The 14494-nt window shown below is 33.5% G+C and overlaps 1 protein-coding gene across 3 annotated transcripts; it reads right to left on the reverse strand.

The window, feature by feature from the left end:
- Positions 1–2522: 2522 nt before the first annotated feature.
- LOC111392836 (casein kinase 1-like protein 3) lies at positions 2523–10353 on the reverse strand. Of its 3 annotated transcripts, XR_002702340.1 has the most exons (17): positions 10019–10353; positions 9857–9897; positions 9469–9538; positions 8641–8789; positions 8445–8540; positions 8250–8320; positions 7899–7960; positions 7699–7762; positions 6900–6984; positions 6680–6806; positions 6405–6487; positions 6171–6225; positions 5587–5720; positions 5208–5392; positions 4852–5079; positions 3350–3494; positions 2523–2897 (listed from the first exon to the last, which is right to left on the reverse strand). XR_002702340.1 is itself a non-coding variant. In XM_023018227.1 (15 exons), the coding sequence occupies exons 1-14, from the start codon at positions 10092–10094 to the stop codon at positions 5216–5218; spliced, it is 1290 nt and encodes a 429-aa protein (XP_022873995.1). In that variant the 5' UTR covers positions 10095–10353; the 3' UTR covers positions 4553–5079; positions 5208–5215. The 3 variants fall into 3 exon arrangements, 1 of the variants encoding a protein (XP_022873995.1); XR_002702339.1 differs by having other exon boundaries at positions 2830–3494; XM_023018227.1 differs by lacking the exons at positions 2523–2897; positions 3350–3494 and having other exon boundaries at positions 4553–5079.
- Positions 10354–14494: the final 4141 nt, after the last annotated feature.

The following is a 14494-nucleotide window of genomic DNA, read 5'->3' on the forward strand; positions in this document are numbered from 1 at the left end:
ATATCTCCCTCTCGAGTGCTGACTATAAATTAATCCTAAATTTCAATTCCAATATCTTTATTTCAAGTTAAAATTAAGAATTTATCAAGTTCATAGTTCTTTTATAGAGTAAGCTTCATAGATTCTACACTCTCTCGAAAACCCATAAAATCTACGTGCGCTAATCTTATGATTGTGCCTAAATTTTCCTCTCTCGAGTACCAGAATTAATTAACATCTAATCATTCAATTAGTGGTCAATTAAATAAAAAAACATTAAAATCATAAACACAAATAAAATGGAATGAATTTTTTTTTATAGAAATAACTAAAATAAATTCAAATTATACTCTCAAGTTTTGGTTAGTCAAACTCTAGAAGAATAATTTAGTTCATGATAAAAAACATGAAATCTATACAATTCAAAATAAACAACATAGAAAAACTATTTTTTTGGCCCCAACAGACATGGCGCAGTGATAAAGTAGGAAGGTTCTCTACGGAGTATCAAAGATTCAAATCCTGCGACAGCTAAAAGGCAACATTAAAGTTGGAAGGCAGATGTCCTGTGGAGACAACCTTATGGTGCACTCTGTCATCTCGTCGAGGGTTCTATCCACATGTCGTAAAGGGATATCCATAGGAAGAAAAACCCCATCCTGAATGGTGCACTCTAAACAATTATGTCATATATGACAATCTTCTCAAAAGTCATACCAAACAAACCCCTTATTAGTCTTATGTTAATTTAGCTTGTTTAGAAGAAACTACAACAAAATTACAATGAAGATAAGTAATGAATCCCCCATTGTGTGTAAATAGTTGTACATGTGTAGGTAAAATTAGGGATAATCGTAGCAAAAGTCCCAACTAGTAGACTTTTTTTAAACCTTTGATTTGTTGCTATCGTCATCCATAACCTTTCCAAATGTTGCAGGTGAAGTCTTTTTGGATAATTTCCATCAACAATTTTGTTGGTTGACCAAAATTTTAACTTTAACCGCATTTTTAATATTTTAGAAATGGGCAAAAGAGAAATTTTCGATTTATCAAGTTAAATAATAAAACAAATTGAATTTAAAAATAAGGAATAAAAAATAAAAACACACTCGTCTTTGTCCTCACTCCCATCGCCACCCACCTCAAACCCAAAATCAGATACCAGACCTCCGCCACCTCTACCTCCACCAGCCACCTGCTATTGGCGGTTAAACTCCATCCAAGAATAATAGACCCTTGTCTGTTGTTAAACTCCAGCTTTGATTGGGTCTAAAATCCACAAATGTAGGGTAGATGAAAGTAGTCACCATACTACATTGGCGGTGCATCTCCACACTGGTCTGTATAACACAAAAGGGCTGCTAGGCAAACGAACTTGTGAAGATCAACTCGAAATGGATTGGGTTGTTAGAAAATTGGATTTGTTTAAAAAACGAACTGGTTTATTTATATTACCAAATCAAAATTTAACATTATTCTTGCCGGAAATTTGAACCCCCAGATTTGAAACCCAAGTTTACGCATGAAACATATCAATGTGCAAGTTGAAGGTCTATTTGATTTTACGTCTGGGAATGTGCTATGTGTACATAAAAATTTGTACATGATGATGTCCCTCTCTCACATGGATGGGGCCCACCTGAATATACATACAATTGAGTACAACAAGAATTTTCCTTAAGGCTGAGAAGGGGTGGGGGTGAGAATGAAGATGACTATTTTTATTTTTTATTTAATTATTTAATGTGATAAATAAAAAATTATCATTTTACCTCTTTCTAAATATTAAAAATGAGGTCAAAGTTAAAATTTTGATCAACTGACAAAATTAAGGATGAAAATTGTCCAAAAGAATTTCGCCTGCAACGTTTGGAAATGTTAGAAATAACAATTACAACAAATCAAAAGTTTGAAAAAATTCTACTAGCGTTTCAAAGATTTGAGGCTTTTATTGCAATTATCCCTTAAAATTAACATCAACTTCAAATCATAAGGAGCTTATAATATATTTTTCCAAAAAAGCAATCAAATCCAAGAGTTTTCGTTTTAGACGTTTTATTGCTGGTGATCCAAACCAGCTAAAGTCCGCCGATAGTTGTCGTCACTAAAACCCACTTTATAAAAAATATATCATCACTTTCATTTGTGAATCTAGCCGTTCATGATTTGAAAAATAAAATTAATTTTGTGCCTGGTACTAATTGGATACGATTTATTTAAATCACATAGGGCTATATGATGGGGCCAAGAAGTTTGACACTTCAATTGATCAATTGAAAGTGAACTCGTCTAAACAAGACTCGACTCGCTCGATCTGTAATCTTACCTGTATAGAATATCCCAACAGTAGCAAGGACCATCAAATCTTGATTCTGGCAGAACAGAAGTGGATAGTTGAGTTCATCACGAGGCGATAGAAGTTGGCCCAACAAAAATTAACTACGCACGACATTAGAGTACTGCCCCTGGCTGCAGCTTTTACCCTGAACAGTGTTAAAGAGGAAAAAGAAACAAAAAACTTGATACTTATGCTGGCCAATCCCATCCAATATCCCTAACATTTCGACAAGTACAGTAAACATCCAGCATAATAGCGCAAGCAGAGATGACGATGACTGAACCAAAACTACTCGACATACCTTTCAAGATGGGGGCCTGTTGGCAAGGATGACAATCTCCACAACTATTTTACATAAATTTCAAACAGAATCCAAGGGAATCACCGTGACAGAAGGTAAAATCCCTACTTACCTTCACCGGCTTGCCAATCTGTAACCCGGCAGAAAAAGATCCTAAAAGTACTACAAAGAGCGGGATCAACATCATACACCAAGAATTGATAAACATAACTGTTTTTTTTTTATTCAACCCAAACTGTATGTGCAGTTTTATTGTCACTGTCCTTCAAATCAATGGTCCTGCAATAGCATAAAGAGCTCATTACGACCTAGTTGGCACTCACACATCCAGATTTTCACAGCAATTATCCAGGAAGTCTTCCATTTTCTACAGCTTTATCACTGTTTTTCTCATGAATGTATTTACAGAATTTCATGTACAACATGAAGGCCATATACCAGCTTTAGTTCTTCAGAACTAAGGCCAATAAGCCCAGTTCATTTTCTGCAATCTTTTGACAAGTTGCCAGATTATAATCCATGTTAGAAACCAACAACTCAAAATGTGGCTTTTAAAGCAATCCAGTAAACCTTGTGTATTATATGCAGAAAGATATGTACAGGCAGACCACAATACATTCAACAGATTGCCTCCCTTGTGATAAATCCATTATAAGCTTAAACCAAAAAGTCAGGTGTTTCCGATTCATTAGAAAACGCATTGCAATTTCATAAAATTAACAAGGGCAAACCCAAAGATTCAAAAACTCCAGCTTCTTTTGTTACTGATCATAGGAAAGACAGACTTATCTCACGAAGCTACACCAGACAGTGGCAGTACCAGCCTTCAATAATATCTCTGTTTCTTTCTTCCCACTATAACATAAAGAGCAAATCCTGCAATTTGCAAATGTGTGAACTCAAAATTGACAGGTAATCTAAAATAACTTCAAAAATAAAGTGGTTGGTAAGCTTCATCATTTGAATAAGCTTTGATCTGTATCCAAGGGATACAAATCACGTGCAAATGAACAGCAATTCAATGACTTAAAGGCGCTTTTAAGCCACAAATTTATCGATTCTAAGCAAGTTAAGATGGTGAAATGATTAAAAGAAAGAACAACAGACTAAAACGAGTGCCCGGCCATGTAGAAACTAGAGGAAGCATGACAAAAGATTGAGAAGAATAAATTCAATTAATACAGTAAGCCATTATTACCATGATATAGGATGCTACAAAGGGGAGGTAAAAGAGATTACAGCATTGGCAGATTCGACCAGTTCACAAGAAGATATAAAGCAAATCATAAGGAGCAATAAGATATTTCTCCATTTTTCAGTGAGATAATATTATATCCCAGATAGAAAGGTCATATATTCACACAGCAGCTAAAATGACCCTACAGCGTAACCAAATAGTCAGGCCATCAAGCATACAACAACAAAAGCAAAGCCATAGATCCAAATAAATTTGGGACTGCTACATAAATCCCCTTCTTCGCTACTCTATTTACTGCTACATCTAGTGAAACTAGATCTTACCAACCACAAGCCATGTGATTTTTTTACCTGCCCCACCATAATCTAAACTAGTGATTAATCACATCACTCTTGAAAAAAAGTCTCTTCCCAATCACCTAAGTCATTATTCCCTTGATTTATCCTCAATTGCACCATCTTGAAGCGTATATTTTTGGTTCTTAGCTTTACCCATTTTAGTATACCAGATGTTCATCTTAGTACGACCCTCGAGCATAAATAGGAAGTCATTTATGGAAAATTCTTTCCTGAAAACAAACTCAATAAACAAGGAAGCATAAAATATTGGCTTCCCAAATTTGAAGATTCCACGTTTACTATGAAAAATCCATTTCACATTATCAATACATTTTCCAGGAGGGGTTTCTTGTCACCAAAGGATCTGAAGGGCATGCAGTTCACATCATATGAAAGAGTAAATAAAATAATCCGAAAGCTCTTCTTTGTGGCGATAATACCAACGATCAAGTTGGCTCAATTGTCTTTATATTGATCCTTACAGGCCTCTTGGCACAAGCAAGCAACCCATATTAAGAAGCACATGAAACAAAACTTAAAAAAACCACCATATGCACAATATGACAGTGAGATCTATCAACTGAGAAAATAGCTGAATATATTATTCCTTTTACAATTAACCAAAAAACCAAAACAGTAGCAATTAATTTGTTGCATCAATACGTCTGGGAAGCTGAGATATTTGATATGTCAATACCAATCAGCCCATGTGTTCAGCTATCATCTCAGGGACATCTAACCAAGGCCTCCACCCACAGAGTAACCGTAACGTCTGTGTAGTTGAACATCGCCATATCTGATAAAAATTGAAACCAAAGGTCTTCATAAAATGATCCGCCACACACTACTTACAACCTTGTAACCATGGCATGCAGATGATAAGTCCAAATCCCCTGCATGCGCACTGGTTCAGCTTGGTGTCTACCTGAAAACAGAAAATCAGTACATAAGCAACTGAACATGGTATATTAACATGCATCCATATGAATAACCTAGCCACTGAATGCTGGATATAGAAAGGGAAGGCGTGGGGTTGTAGTGGGACAACATTACCATATGAATCACTTGGCAGAAGATATACGACGCAGAGAAGAGATCCAACTGCTTGAAGGACCAGTATTATCGCCATTTGCATTAGCAGTACTTGCTTCATTAGATACTATAAGTTTTGAGCCATTCCCTTTCGCCATGACAGCAGAAGCAAATGAAGTAGATGGCATGTGTGCATTGCTCATCATCTACAGAATTAAGTAAAATAAGAGTCCAATCTGCTGATAGATAAAAAGATAAATTTGATTGCTTATAATATTAAGAACACCAAGATCAGACAACACTATTCATACAGCCATAAGAAAACTGAACAATTTATTTTTACACGAAATAAAAGGGAAAAACATGGATAATAAAAATTGATGTCATATCTCTGGCATACATTTCTACTAAGAGGATTCTCGGAAGTCAAATTTCGATTTGTTGACGATTTAAATTCCATACGGACGCCAGAACTAGCAGCTGCATTGTTTGATCTCATTCGTTCACCCAAGTCAACTAAACAAGTATTATTGGCTGCAGACATCAAATTAAAAAATGTCACTGTTCAGTTACTGAAAGATATATGAAAGAAAATTATCGAAGAAAAACTGACAGGCAGGACATTCAATACCAGCATATTTAATCTAATTTTGATGTTATTCTCTTTATTTTATTTGGTTTATTTGGTTTTTGGTTTCTGTTTCAACCTCAATCCCAGTGTTAACTATGCACTAAGAACCATTAGAAAATAATTACGCTGCCAATGATTAACTTAATCTGTGTAATTTCAAGAGTATTGATGCATTGTACATATTACAAAATAGGCAAAACATTCCCCTTTGCGGTAAGTGGAACAAATACGATTAAGCGAAATAAAAATTTTCCATACACAATTTAATCCTCCAACAATAACTTGAATTGGATAAATAATTTTATGTTACACTTTGTTATCCTGTCAAGCAAAAAGCACCAGAAATATCTAACCTTTTTGCTTCTCTATATCCATTGGAACTGGATGACTACTCTCTCCAGCAGTCGGCTGTCAAAAATTTATACATTCAACTATGAGAAAAAGATGTTAATGATGTGCAGTTTCACACAAAGAAAACACACTGATGATGCTGGCAAATATAGACCGGTCAAGTAGGCAAAAGAACCAACAATCACTCTATCAACATAAAGAAGGGAATTTGAGAAACAAAGGGAGAAAGACATTACTGATTCCCGTTGTTGCATTTTACTTATTTTTGCTTGCTGGTATTTTAGAATGGTCCAGTCAAATATGTAATCAAATTCATATCCTGCAATATAGAAACTATTTAGTTGATAAGTCAAGATAGCATTATTAAGACATTGAAACTGAGACATCACATCAATCTTGTGCTCATCCCAACTGCAGATTAATCATCCGACAAAATCAAGATGATTAATTGCTTTTCTTTAACACAAACATGTTACATGCTTATATAACTGGGAAACAGACTAAACAATACCTTCGCGAGTAAACAGTTCACGGAAGAGGCGTTTCAAGAATCCATAATCAGGCCGTTGGTCAAATGTCAATGAATGACAGTAGTGGAAATATGATGCAAATTCCACTGGATGGGACTTGCACAACATCTTCAGGCAGGGAAAGAACAAGTATAACACAATTAAAACATTGAAAGAAAATCTCAGACTAGAAAACGAATAACAATTGATACATGTGCCAACCTCAATAGGAGTGGATAGTTTTTTCTCACATATTTTGTCATATTTTTGCTTCTTTGTGGCAGCTTTTAAACCCTGCCATGGAAGGCTATACACAAACAAGTAGTTGGTTAAAGAGAAGCCAACTTGAATCATCTTTTGAAAAATCTAGGGAGCACCAACATGGACATGCTACACCGTCACACGACACAAGCATGCTAATGCGATTTTTCAAAAAAGTATGACACAATATTAAAACACTATCATTTTTTTTTTTTTTTGTTATTATAAAAAACATGCCTATTTTCTAACCTAAAAACCATGCTTACTTTTTTAGCTATAACCGTATTCACTTTTAATTAATTGGTGTTTATGAAACAAAATACATTGGGGCTCCAGACCATTTCAGAAAGCACCTTTACCCCTCCTCAACTCCCTTTCACCCATTTCCACTCCCTCCACCCACTTCAACAAAAAAAACCCCACACCAGCAGTTCCTCATTTGCTCAGGTTAGTGTCTTCTTTTTTTCCTCCCTATTATTTTAATCTAGTTATCTGATTGTGAAAAAATAAAAAAAGAGATGCCACATCTTGGCGTCCAGCGCACTCCAAGGGAGTCAGTGCTTCCTAATCAGAAACTGAAAATTGAAACTATACTAAGCCCCGTTTGGCCTCATTATTTGAAAATTTAATGGTTAGAATAATGTTTTCTTAATTATCTTATTCGAGAATGTGTGATTGATAATAAGAGAGAAAAATGAATTATAATTTTAATGGGGGTCAAACGGGGGTTAAAGCAAGAAGATTTAGAAAAACTGCTTACCTTCCTCTCAAGAAATACAGAAGTACATATCCAAGGGATTCTAAATCATCCCGCCGACTTTGCTCTACAAAACAAAGGAAAATATAATTGAATGCTCATAGCGGCCCCTGAAAACTTTTCCTCTCTTCTGCATTGCTAAAACTAAAGGAATGAAAGATCAGACATATTTAAAAAGGCACGATAAGTGTCTCTCCACTTACCAATCCCGAGATGAGTATTACAACTTGCATACCGAGCAGTCCCAGTCAGGTTTTTATTTTCCCTGAACAAGTGAAGAATAAATCAATATTATATATAGATTGGCGAGACGTATGAAGGACACTAGGAAATTGAGAAGAAAATCCCAATGATTTCCAAATTAAGTTTTCCAAATTTAATCCCACGAGAATGTGTTTTTCTAACCTTCAAGGTAACCTTCTCATCATTTTTATATAGTGAACAAGAATTTTAACTGATCAAATTAATAAAAGATAAAAAGGAAAATAAACACCAAATAATGAGAGAATACACAATAAATAAATAAATTCTTGACTATACAACAGAAAGTGTACCTATAGGGGATATGCCGATTTGTTATTGAATCCCGATATCGTTTGGCAAGACCAAAATCAATAATGTAAACCTGAATAGCACAATATCATATTCGAATCATGAAGAAACGAACTCTATTTTTTTTTTTTTTGGTTTCGGGAGTGGGGGGAGTTAATGAAAACAGTACAAAAAATACAGAACAGCAGTACCATTACCTGATTTGATTTTCGTCCAAGGCCCATGAGAAAGTTATCAGGCTTAATATCCCGATGCAGAAACCCTTTAGCATGTACAAATTCTATTCTAGTTATCTGCATAAACAATTCAGATCTAAGAATTGTAACAAGTATGAAATAAAAGAAGAATGCAAGAGTTTGGGAGCAAATACAAATAAAATTATTAAATTCTTACCATTTGATCAGCCAACATCAAGACAGTTTTCAGCGAGAACTTCCTTCTGCAGTACACGAAAAGATCCTCAAGGCTTGGTCCCAGCAAATCAAGGACAAGGACGTTATCTTCCCCATCCACGCCAGACCATTTTATGCCAGGTATACCACCTGATTAGCGAATGGAGATAAAATACTTTAAAGCCTAAAAATAACAAGCCAAAATGCAAACAACTGACGGTCATAATAGAGTCCTCGTGCAGTCTTCAGTGCTATGCAATCTCTATGTATGGAAAGCTAAGACACGTGTATTTGGAATGCACAACACATCAGAGACACGCTAATAGGCATTTGTTTCATGCCACCAGATCTTATACCGTCATCTCAATAAATACAGCCATATGAAACCTGACATTGCTCTAACATAGGTACAGCTAATTTCTCTCATCTTTCCAATATTCGTTTATCTTCATTCAGATAGAAGAAAAGAAAACTTAATGAATATTATCAATTATAATGCAAGAGAATTGCCAATTTTCACCCTTAATCATAGAGTTGAGACATATGAGTGCTTGACGACAGTTTGAGAATAATGAAACATGTATATCAACTTTTGACTTCTCTTTTACTTTTAGACACGGTCAAAGGAGCACTAAACACATATAAGCATTTGAAAATCTTGGCTTCCCAAACTTATCCCGAGACTGTTGTTTTCATAGTGGAGTAATAAGTACACTTATTATTTCAATGTGGAGGTAAATTACATGGCACTGGTAATGGCATAAACACACATACAAAAAAATGTGCATCATTTGCATTTCAAAACACTTGGGAAATGATTATTACATACTTCCTCCTTGAAGACTATTGTATAACTTGGCCTCATAAAGAAGTTGTGGGTGCTTTGTTTTATTATTTTCCTGCAGAGAAAAAACAAATACAAAGGATTTGAGTTTATTATAAAAAATAAAAAATAAAAACAGTAATACATTGATATTAACTACTCTCTATGCTGACAATTTAGACATGCAGTTTCAACAACAGACCCAATCTTTCCATGTGTGCTTAAATGATGTTTACAAGCATAGCACATACAACATGACACAGAACCACGAGCAGACACCTTTCTGATTCTAGATAGAAGAAAAGGAAGGAAGAAATGGAAACCCTGAATCAAAACTACATGCAACAATTTTATGAAATAAAAAGAGTCATTTTTAATTAAATTCAGAACTTACGATCTTCACCGCAACGATCTCAAAAGTATCAATATGTGTAGCTGCAAAATAAAAAATTCCCCGAAGTTTTAGTTAAAATAAAAAATACTCAGCTTATGTTGAAAGTAAAACACAAAGAAATTCAGCAAATAAAAACTGTTCATAGGTGCATAAAAAACTTACCCATAAATATTTCGCCGAAGGATCCACTGCCGACCTTACGGCCCAGTTTAAATTTACCTCCGACTATCCTTTCCATCAGAGTTTCAGATCCACTTCTCGGATCAAATTTCAATTATCATCTAACGAAACATATATAAATCTACAATTTTAGAAAAACAAACAGAAGCTAGAAACAACACACAGAAATCGTGAAAATCGAGAAGACGAAGGATAGGGATTTGAACGCTTGTACACTGTATATACGTTATAATTCACGAGTGGGCAAAAGAGGAAATGAGGATAGGATTCCCACGTGGAGAAGATTGAGAATAGGGGTAGCTTTGCAATGGGAAAACAGCACAAAATACTTTTAACTTTGAATGTTATTGTGCGAAATGTGTATATTTTTCGTTTTTTGACATTTTATCTCTATTTTTATTTTTTAGTGCTCAGAAAGTTCTAATGATTCATTTTTGATGATTTTATCCTCATATTGAAATAAAACAAAAAATATAAAAAAATAAAAAATTAATTGCAATCGCAATCTCAAATTTTCAATAAATTACAAATCTATCACAAATATAGCCATCCAACCCCTTCCATCCAACCATAGTCCTATAATCGTAAGTTTCCAATTTTACATTTTCCATATCCATAAAATAGTTTGTGTAAATCGTTTCACCTAAATAGGGGTGAACGCGGTTCAATTTGCGCGGTTTGTGCTATATTTTTAACTCAAAATATTTTATGCAATTTGAAATTTTTTTCAACCCAAACTAAACCAAACAATAATTTGCGATTTGATTCTGTTTTAATCTGTCGTTTACCTTTTGACATTATAGTAATGTATTTAACATAAGTTAAATATAAATTTAAACGAAAACTAATAACGTTAAATGTTAAATTACATTCATATTTATCATGAGACCCATGAATAAATTATTTTCAAAGTTGGTTGTTAAAAGATGTTAATAGAACAAATACATATTTCTTCATTTTTATTTACATTTTCTTATTTGACATTCATATTATTATATAACAATTGGTAAAAATAAAGTTACATTCTATTATTATAGTTTGGTTAAAATTCTATTCGTTTTGCTAGTGAGATGTTAAATAATTGATTGAATACGGTATGTTTAAATGTACAAAGATTGATAAAGTTACAACTTATTGGGGATTGAGGAATTTCATTATCTAACTATTTTATGAAAGTATAACGTAGTAGTACTAGTTATAAAATTTTAACATTTTCATATAATTAGTGCGCTCCGTCCTTCGTTCTTTTCAAATCACAAACAAGTTCATTATCATCTAGACACACAAACAATTATTTTTCTATTTAAATCACAACTCACAAGTATATAATAAGTTAAAAATAAAAAATAAAAGAAAGAACAATGGAAAAATGACTTGAATAAAAATCCAAGGCTTACCGAAAGAGAAGAGAAAAATATGTAATTCAAGTAGAGATTAGTAGACTAACAAGCAAAGATGACTGACAATTCATTCAGTAGTGGCAAACAAGCGTCAAATGTTAGAAAAATAAGAGTTTGTATTAGGGTTTCTGAAATTTTGGACGTGATTTGTTAACATAGTTTTGTTGAATTATAATTCGAATTGTTGAAAATATATTTTTTCTTCATTTTATATGATTTTGGAATAACTTTAGTTTAGTTTAGATATTAGGTGAGAATATATGTTAAAAACCTATCATAGGTCAATAATGATGAATCTAATTTACTTTCTATGATTATTTCAATAGTTTGGTTATAATTTGTATTGTTGAGTTGATTTTTTTTTTTTGAAAAGTGAAAATTGTAAAATTTTCAAGTTAATAAAATTTATTTTTAATTAAAAAATTTAAAAATGGTTCGGTTTGGTTTTGTGCGATTTTTGAAAATCAAAATCTAAACCAAACCATTTTGATACAGTTTGAGGGAAACTGAACCAACGGTTTCATGGTTTTTTTTTTTTTTTTTTTTGTGTAGCCCTACACCTAAAGGAAAAAAATACAGAAAAATAAAGCCATGGAAGCAAGAGCCTTGCTAAATACATCCACCACTTTTAAAAGACCACATTCCAAAGGAATTTCTATAAAAACTTCAATGCCCATGTTGAATCCAAAGATTCATCTGGGCTCCTATTTTCTAAAGCATTGTTGCACAAGTATAAGGTGAAATTACAACAAGACAAGGTTGAGGACATGCAAGAGGAAAAGGGGGTTAGTTCTAGTACTAGTAGTGTGGATTGGAAGGAAAAGTTTCTTAGGGAGATAGACTAATATGCAAATTGGGAAGTGGACGGTAGAAGAGAGAGGCCTTGATTAGAGAAAGAGAAACCTCCATGAAATGGGGATGTTGGAGCTGCCCATTTCTAAAAAGGTATAAAAAACTGGAACTTTTCGGTGCTTGCTATCTGGAGGCTTCTTTCACACCTTAGTTCTTTTCGAGCTAATTTCCCTTTGCTCTTTCAATTTCTTTGACACCATCGCATTAAACCTACTAAACAACAATAAAAAACTGAAATAACTAATATACAAATTTACAGTAAAATGAAGTCTGTTTGATTTTGGTAGTTGAGCGTTGTTAATGGCTTCGTTTGGGGGATTGGGAAGTGGACGGTAGAAGAGAGAATGGGGATTGGAAGGAGAAGTTTTTTTGGAAGTGGTTGGATGGCTATATTTGTGACAGATTAGTAATTTTGAAAATTTGGGACTATAATTACGATTAGTTCTTTATATTTTCTTTTCTTTTCATTTTATTAGAATAGGAGGATAAAATCGTCAAAAATGGATGAAAAGGACCTTCTGCTCAGTGAAAGGTGGAAATAGGTGTGAAAATACCAAAAAATAAATGGTGTAGACGTTTTGTACAACAACATTAAAACGTAGGGACGTTTTGTGCTATTTACCCATTTTGTAATCTCAGCTTCTCAAATTAGTGGACTTATGTGATTTGTTGACTTCGTTTTACAAATGAACGAAAGAATTTAGGTTTATGTACAATATTGTTTCATTGACGAATGTACGATTGTAAAAAAAAAAAGTACATTAAAATTAAAATGGATTCCAAACAGAGACTTCCATTGTTTGTCCCATTGTTTAAAATTTATTTCTTTAAATTTATTTTTAATTACATGTTTATGAAATTAATAATTTTTGTAAACGTTTTAACTATAGTTGATTTATTTTGAAAATAATGTTAGTGTGTTCAATGTGTTGGAGTTTCATGAACCGTGTAAAAGCAAGACTTCTAGAAGGTAGTTGTTGTTCATGTAGTTTCCTGTTGATATTGAATTTAAAAAAAAAAAAAATCAAGTAACTCGTGTACTTGTTAGTTATTTACTAATTACTATGAAAATAACCACTACGTGTAATTTTGGTTGCAATGTCTCTATAGCAATTGTCGATTGTTGATGAACTCCAACACCTTGCTGGTAATTGAAACTAGTACATAATTAGCATAAATATGGAGCAATAAATGACCACAAAAATATTCATCCCCATCAATTGCTTAGACATTTTCACAATTCTTTAAATCGGAATTAGTATTTTGGAGTTAATACCTTGTATAATGTTCAGTAACCCGAATCAAAGAAGGCACACTCATGATCCTACATACATACATACTATTGAATTAAAAAAAAAACCAAGTAACTCGTGTACTTGTAAGTTATTTACTAATTACTATGAAAATAACCACTACATGTAATTTTGGTCGCAATGTCTCTATAGCAACTGTCGATTGTTGATGAACTCCAACACCTTGCTGGTAATTGAAACTAGTAAATAATTAGTATACATATGGAGCAATAAATGACCACAAAAATCCAGTCAGAGGCTTCTTTAGTGTACTCCTCAAACTTTTGTGAAGACTAAGCAATTACTCCTTTCATTAGTCCCCATGTCTTCTAACTAATCTTTGGAATTTTTACAATTACATTGATATTTTTTGGAATTTTGCCTTCATTGACCTAAGAAAAGCAAAAGCTATGTCAAATATGAACTTGGGTATTAAAAAAAAAAAACTTGGTCATGATAAATACAAATGGATGTACATGCATGCAAATTTGGATGATAAGAACAGCTGATCATTACCAATAAGGTTATTCCTTGATGCACTGATGTAGATCGAATCTACAACAACACAATAATAATAACACAAACGGATTGAACTCAAGAAACCAGCATTTTTCTTATTTCATGAACAACCAAAGAAAACCTAGGAGGCATTTTCCAAGCCTTAAATACGAAAAGAACAAATAACCCAGAGACGGATTTAGGGGGGCTGGGCTGGACTGCAGTCCCCCCACACTCGGCCCAAGAATTTTTTAAAGGTATTTTTTGGGTAAAAAATCAATTTTTTATGTGTAAATCTTTTTTTTTTCGCGTAGTAGCCTGGTTTGAAGTATTGTAGCCCGATCTTAGATCCAATCCTGAATCCGTCCCTAAAATAACTTACTGGGCCAACAGTTCCTTAATGGGCTAGGCTACAA

The sequence above is a fragment of the Olea europaea genome, unplaced genomic scaffold (assembly GCF_002742605.1).
Source record: "Olea europaea var. sylvestris unplaced genomic scaffold, O_europaea_v1 scaffold987, whole genome shotgun sequence".
NCBI classification, from domain to species: Eukaryota; Viridiplantae; Streptophyta; class Magnoliopsida; order Lamiales; family Oleaceae; genus Olea; species Olea europaea.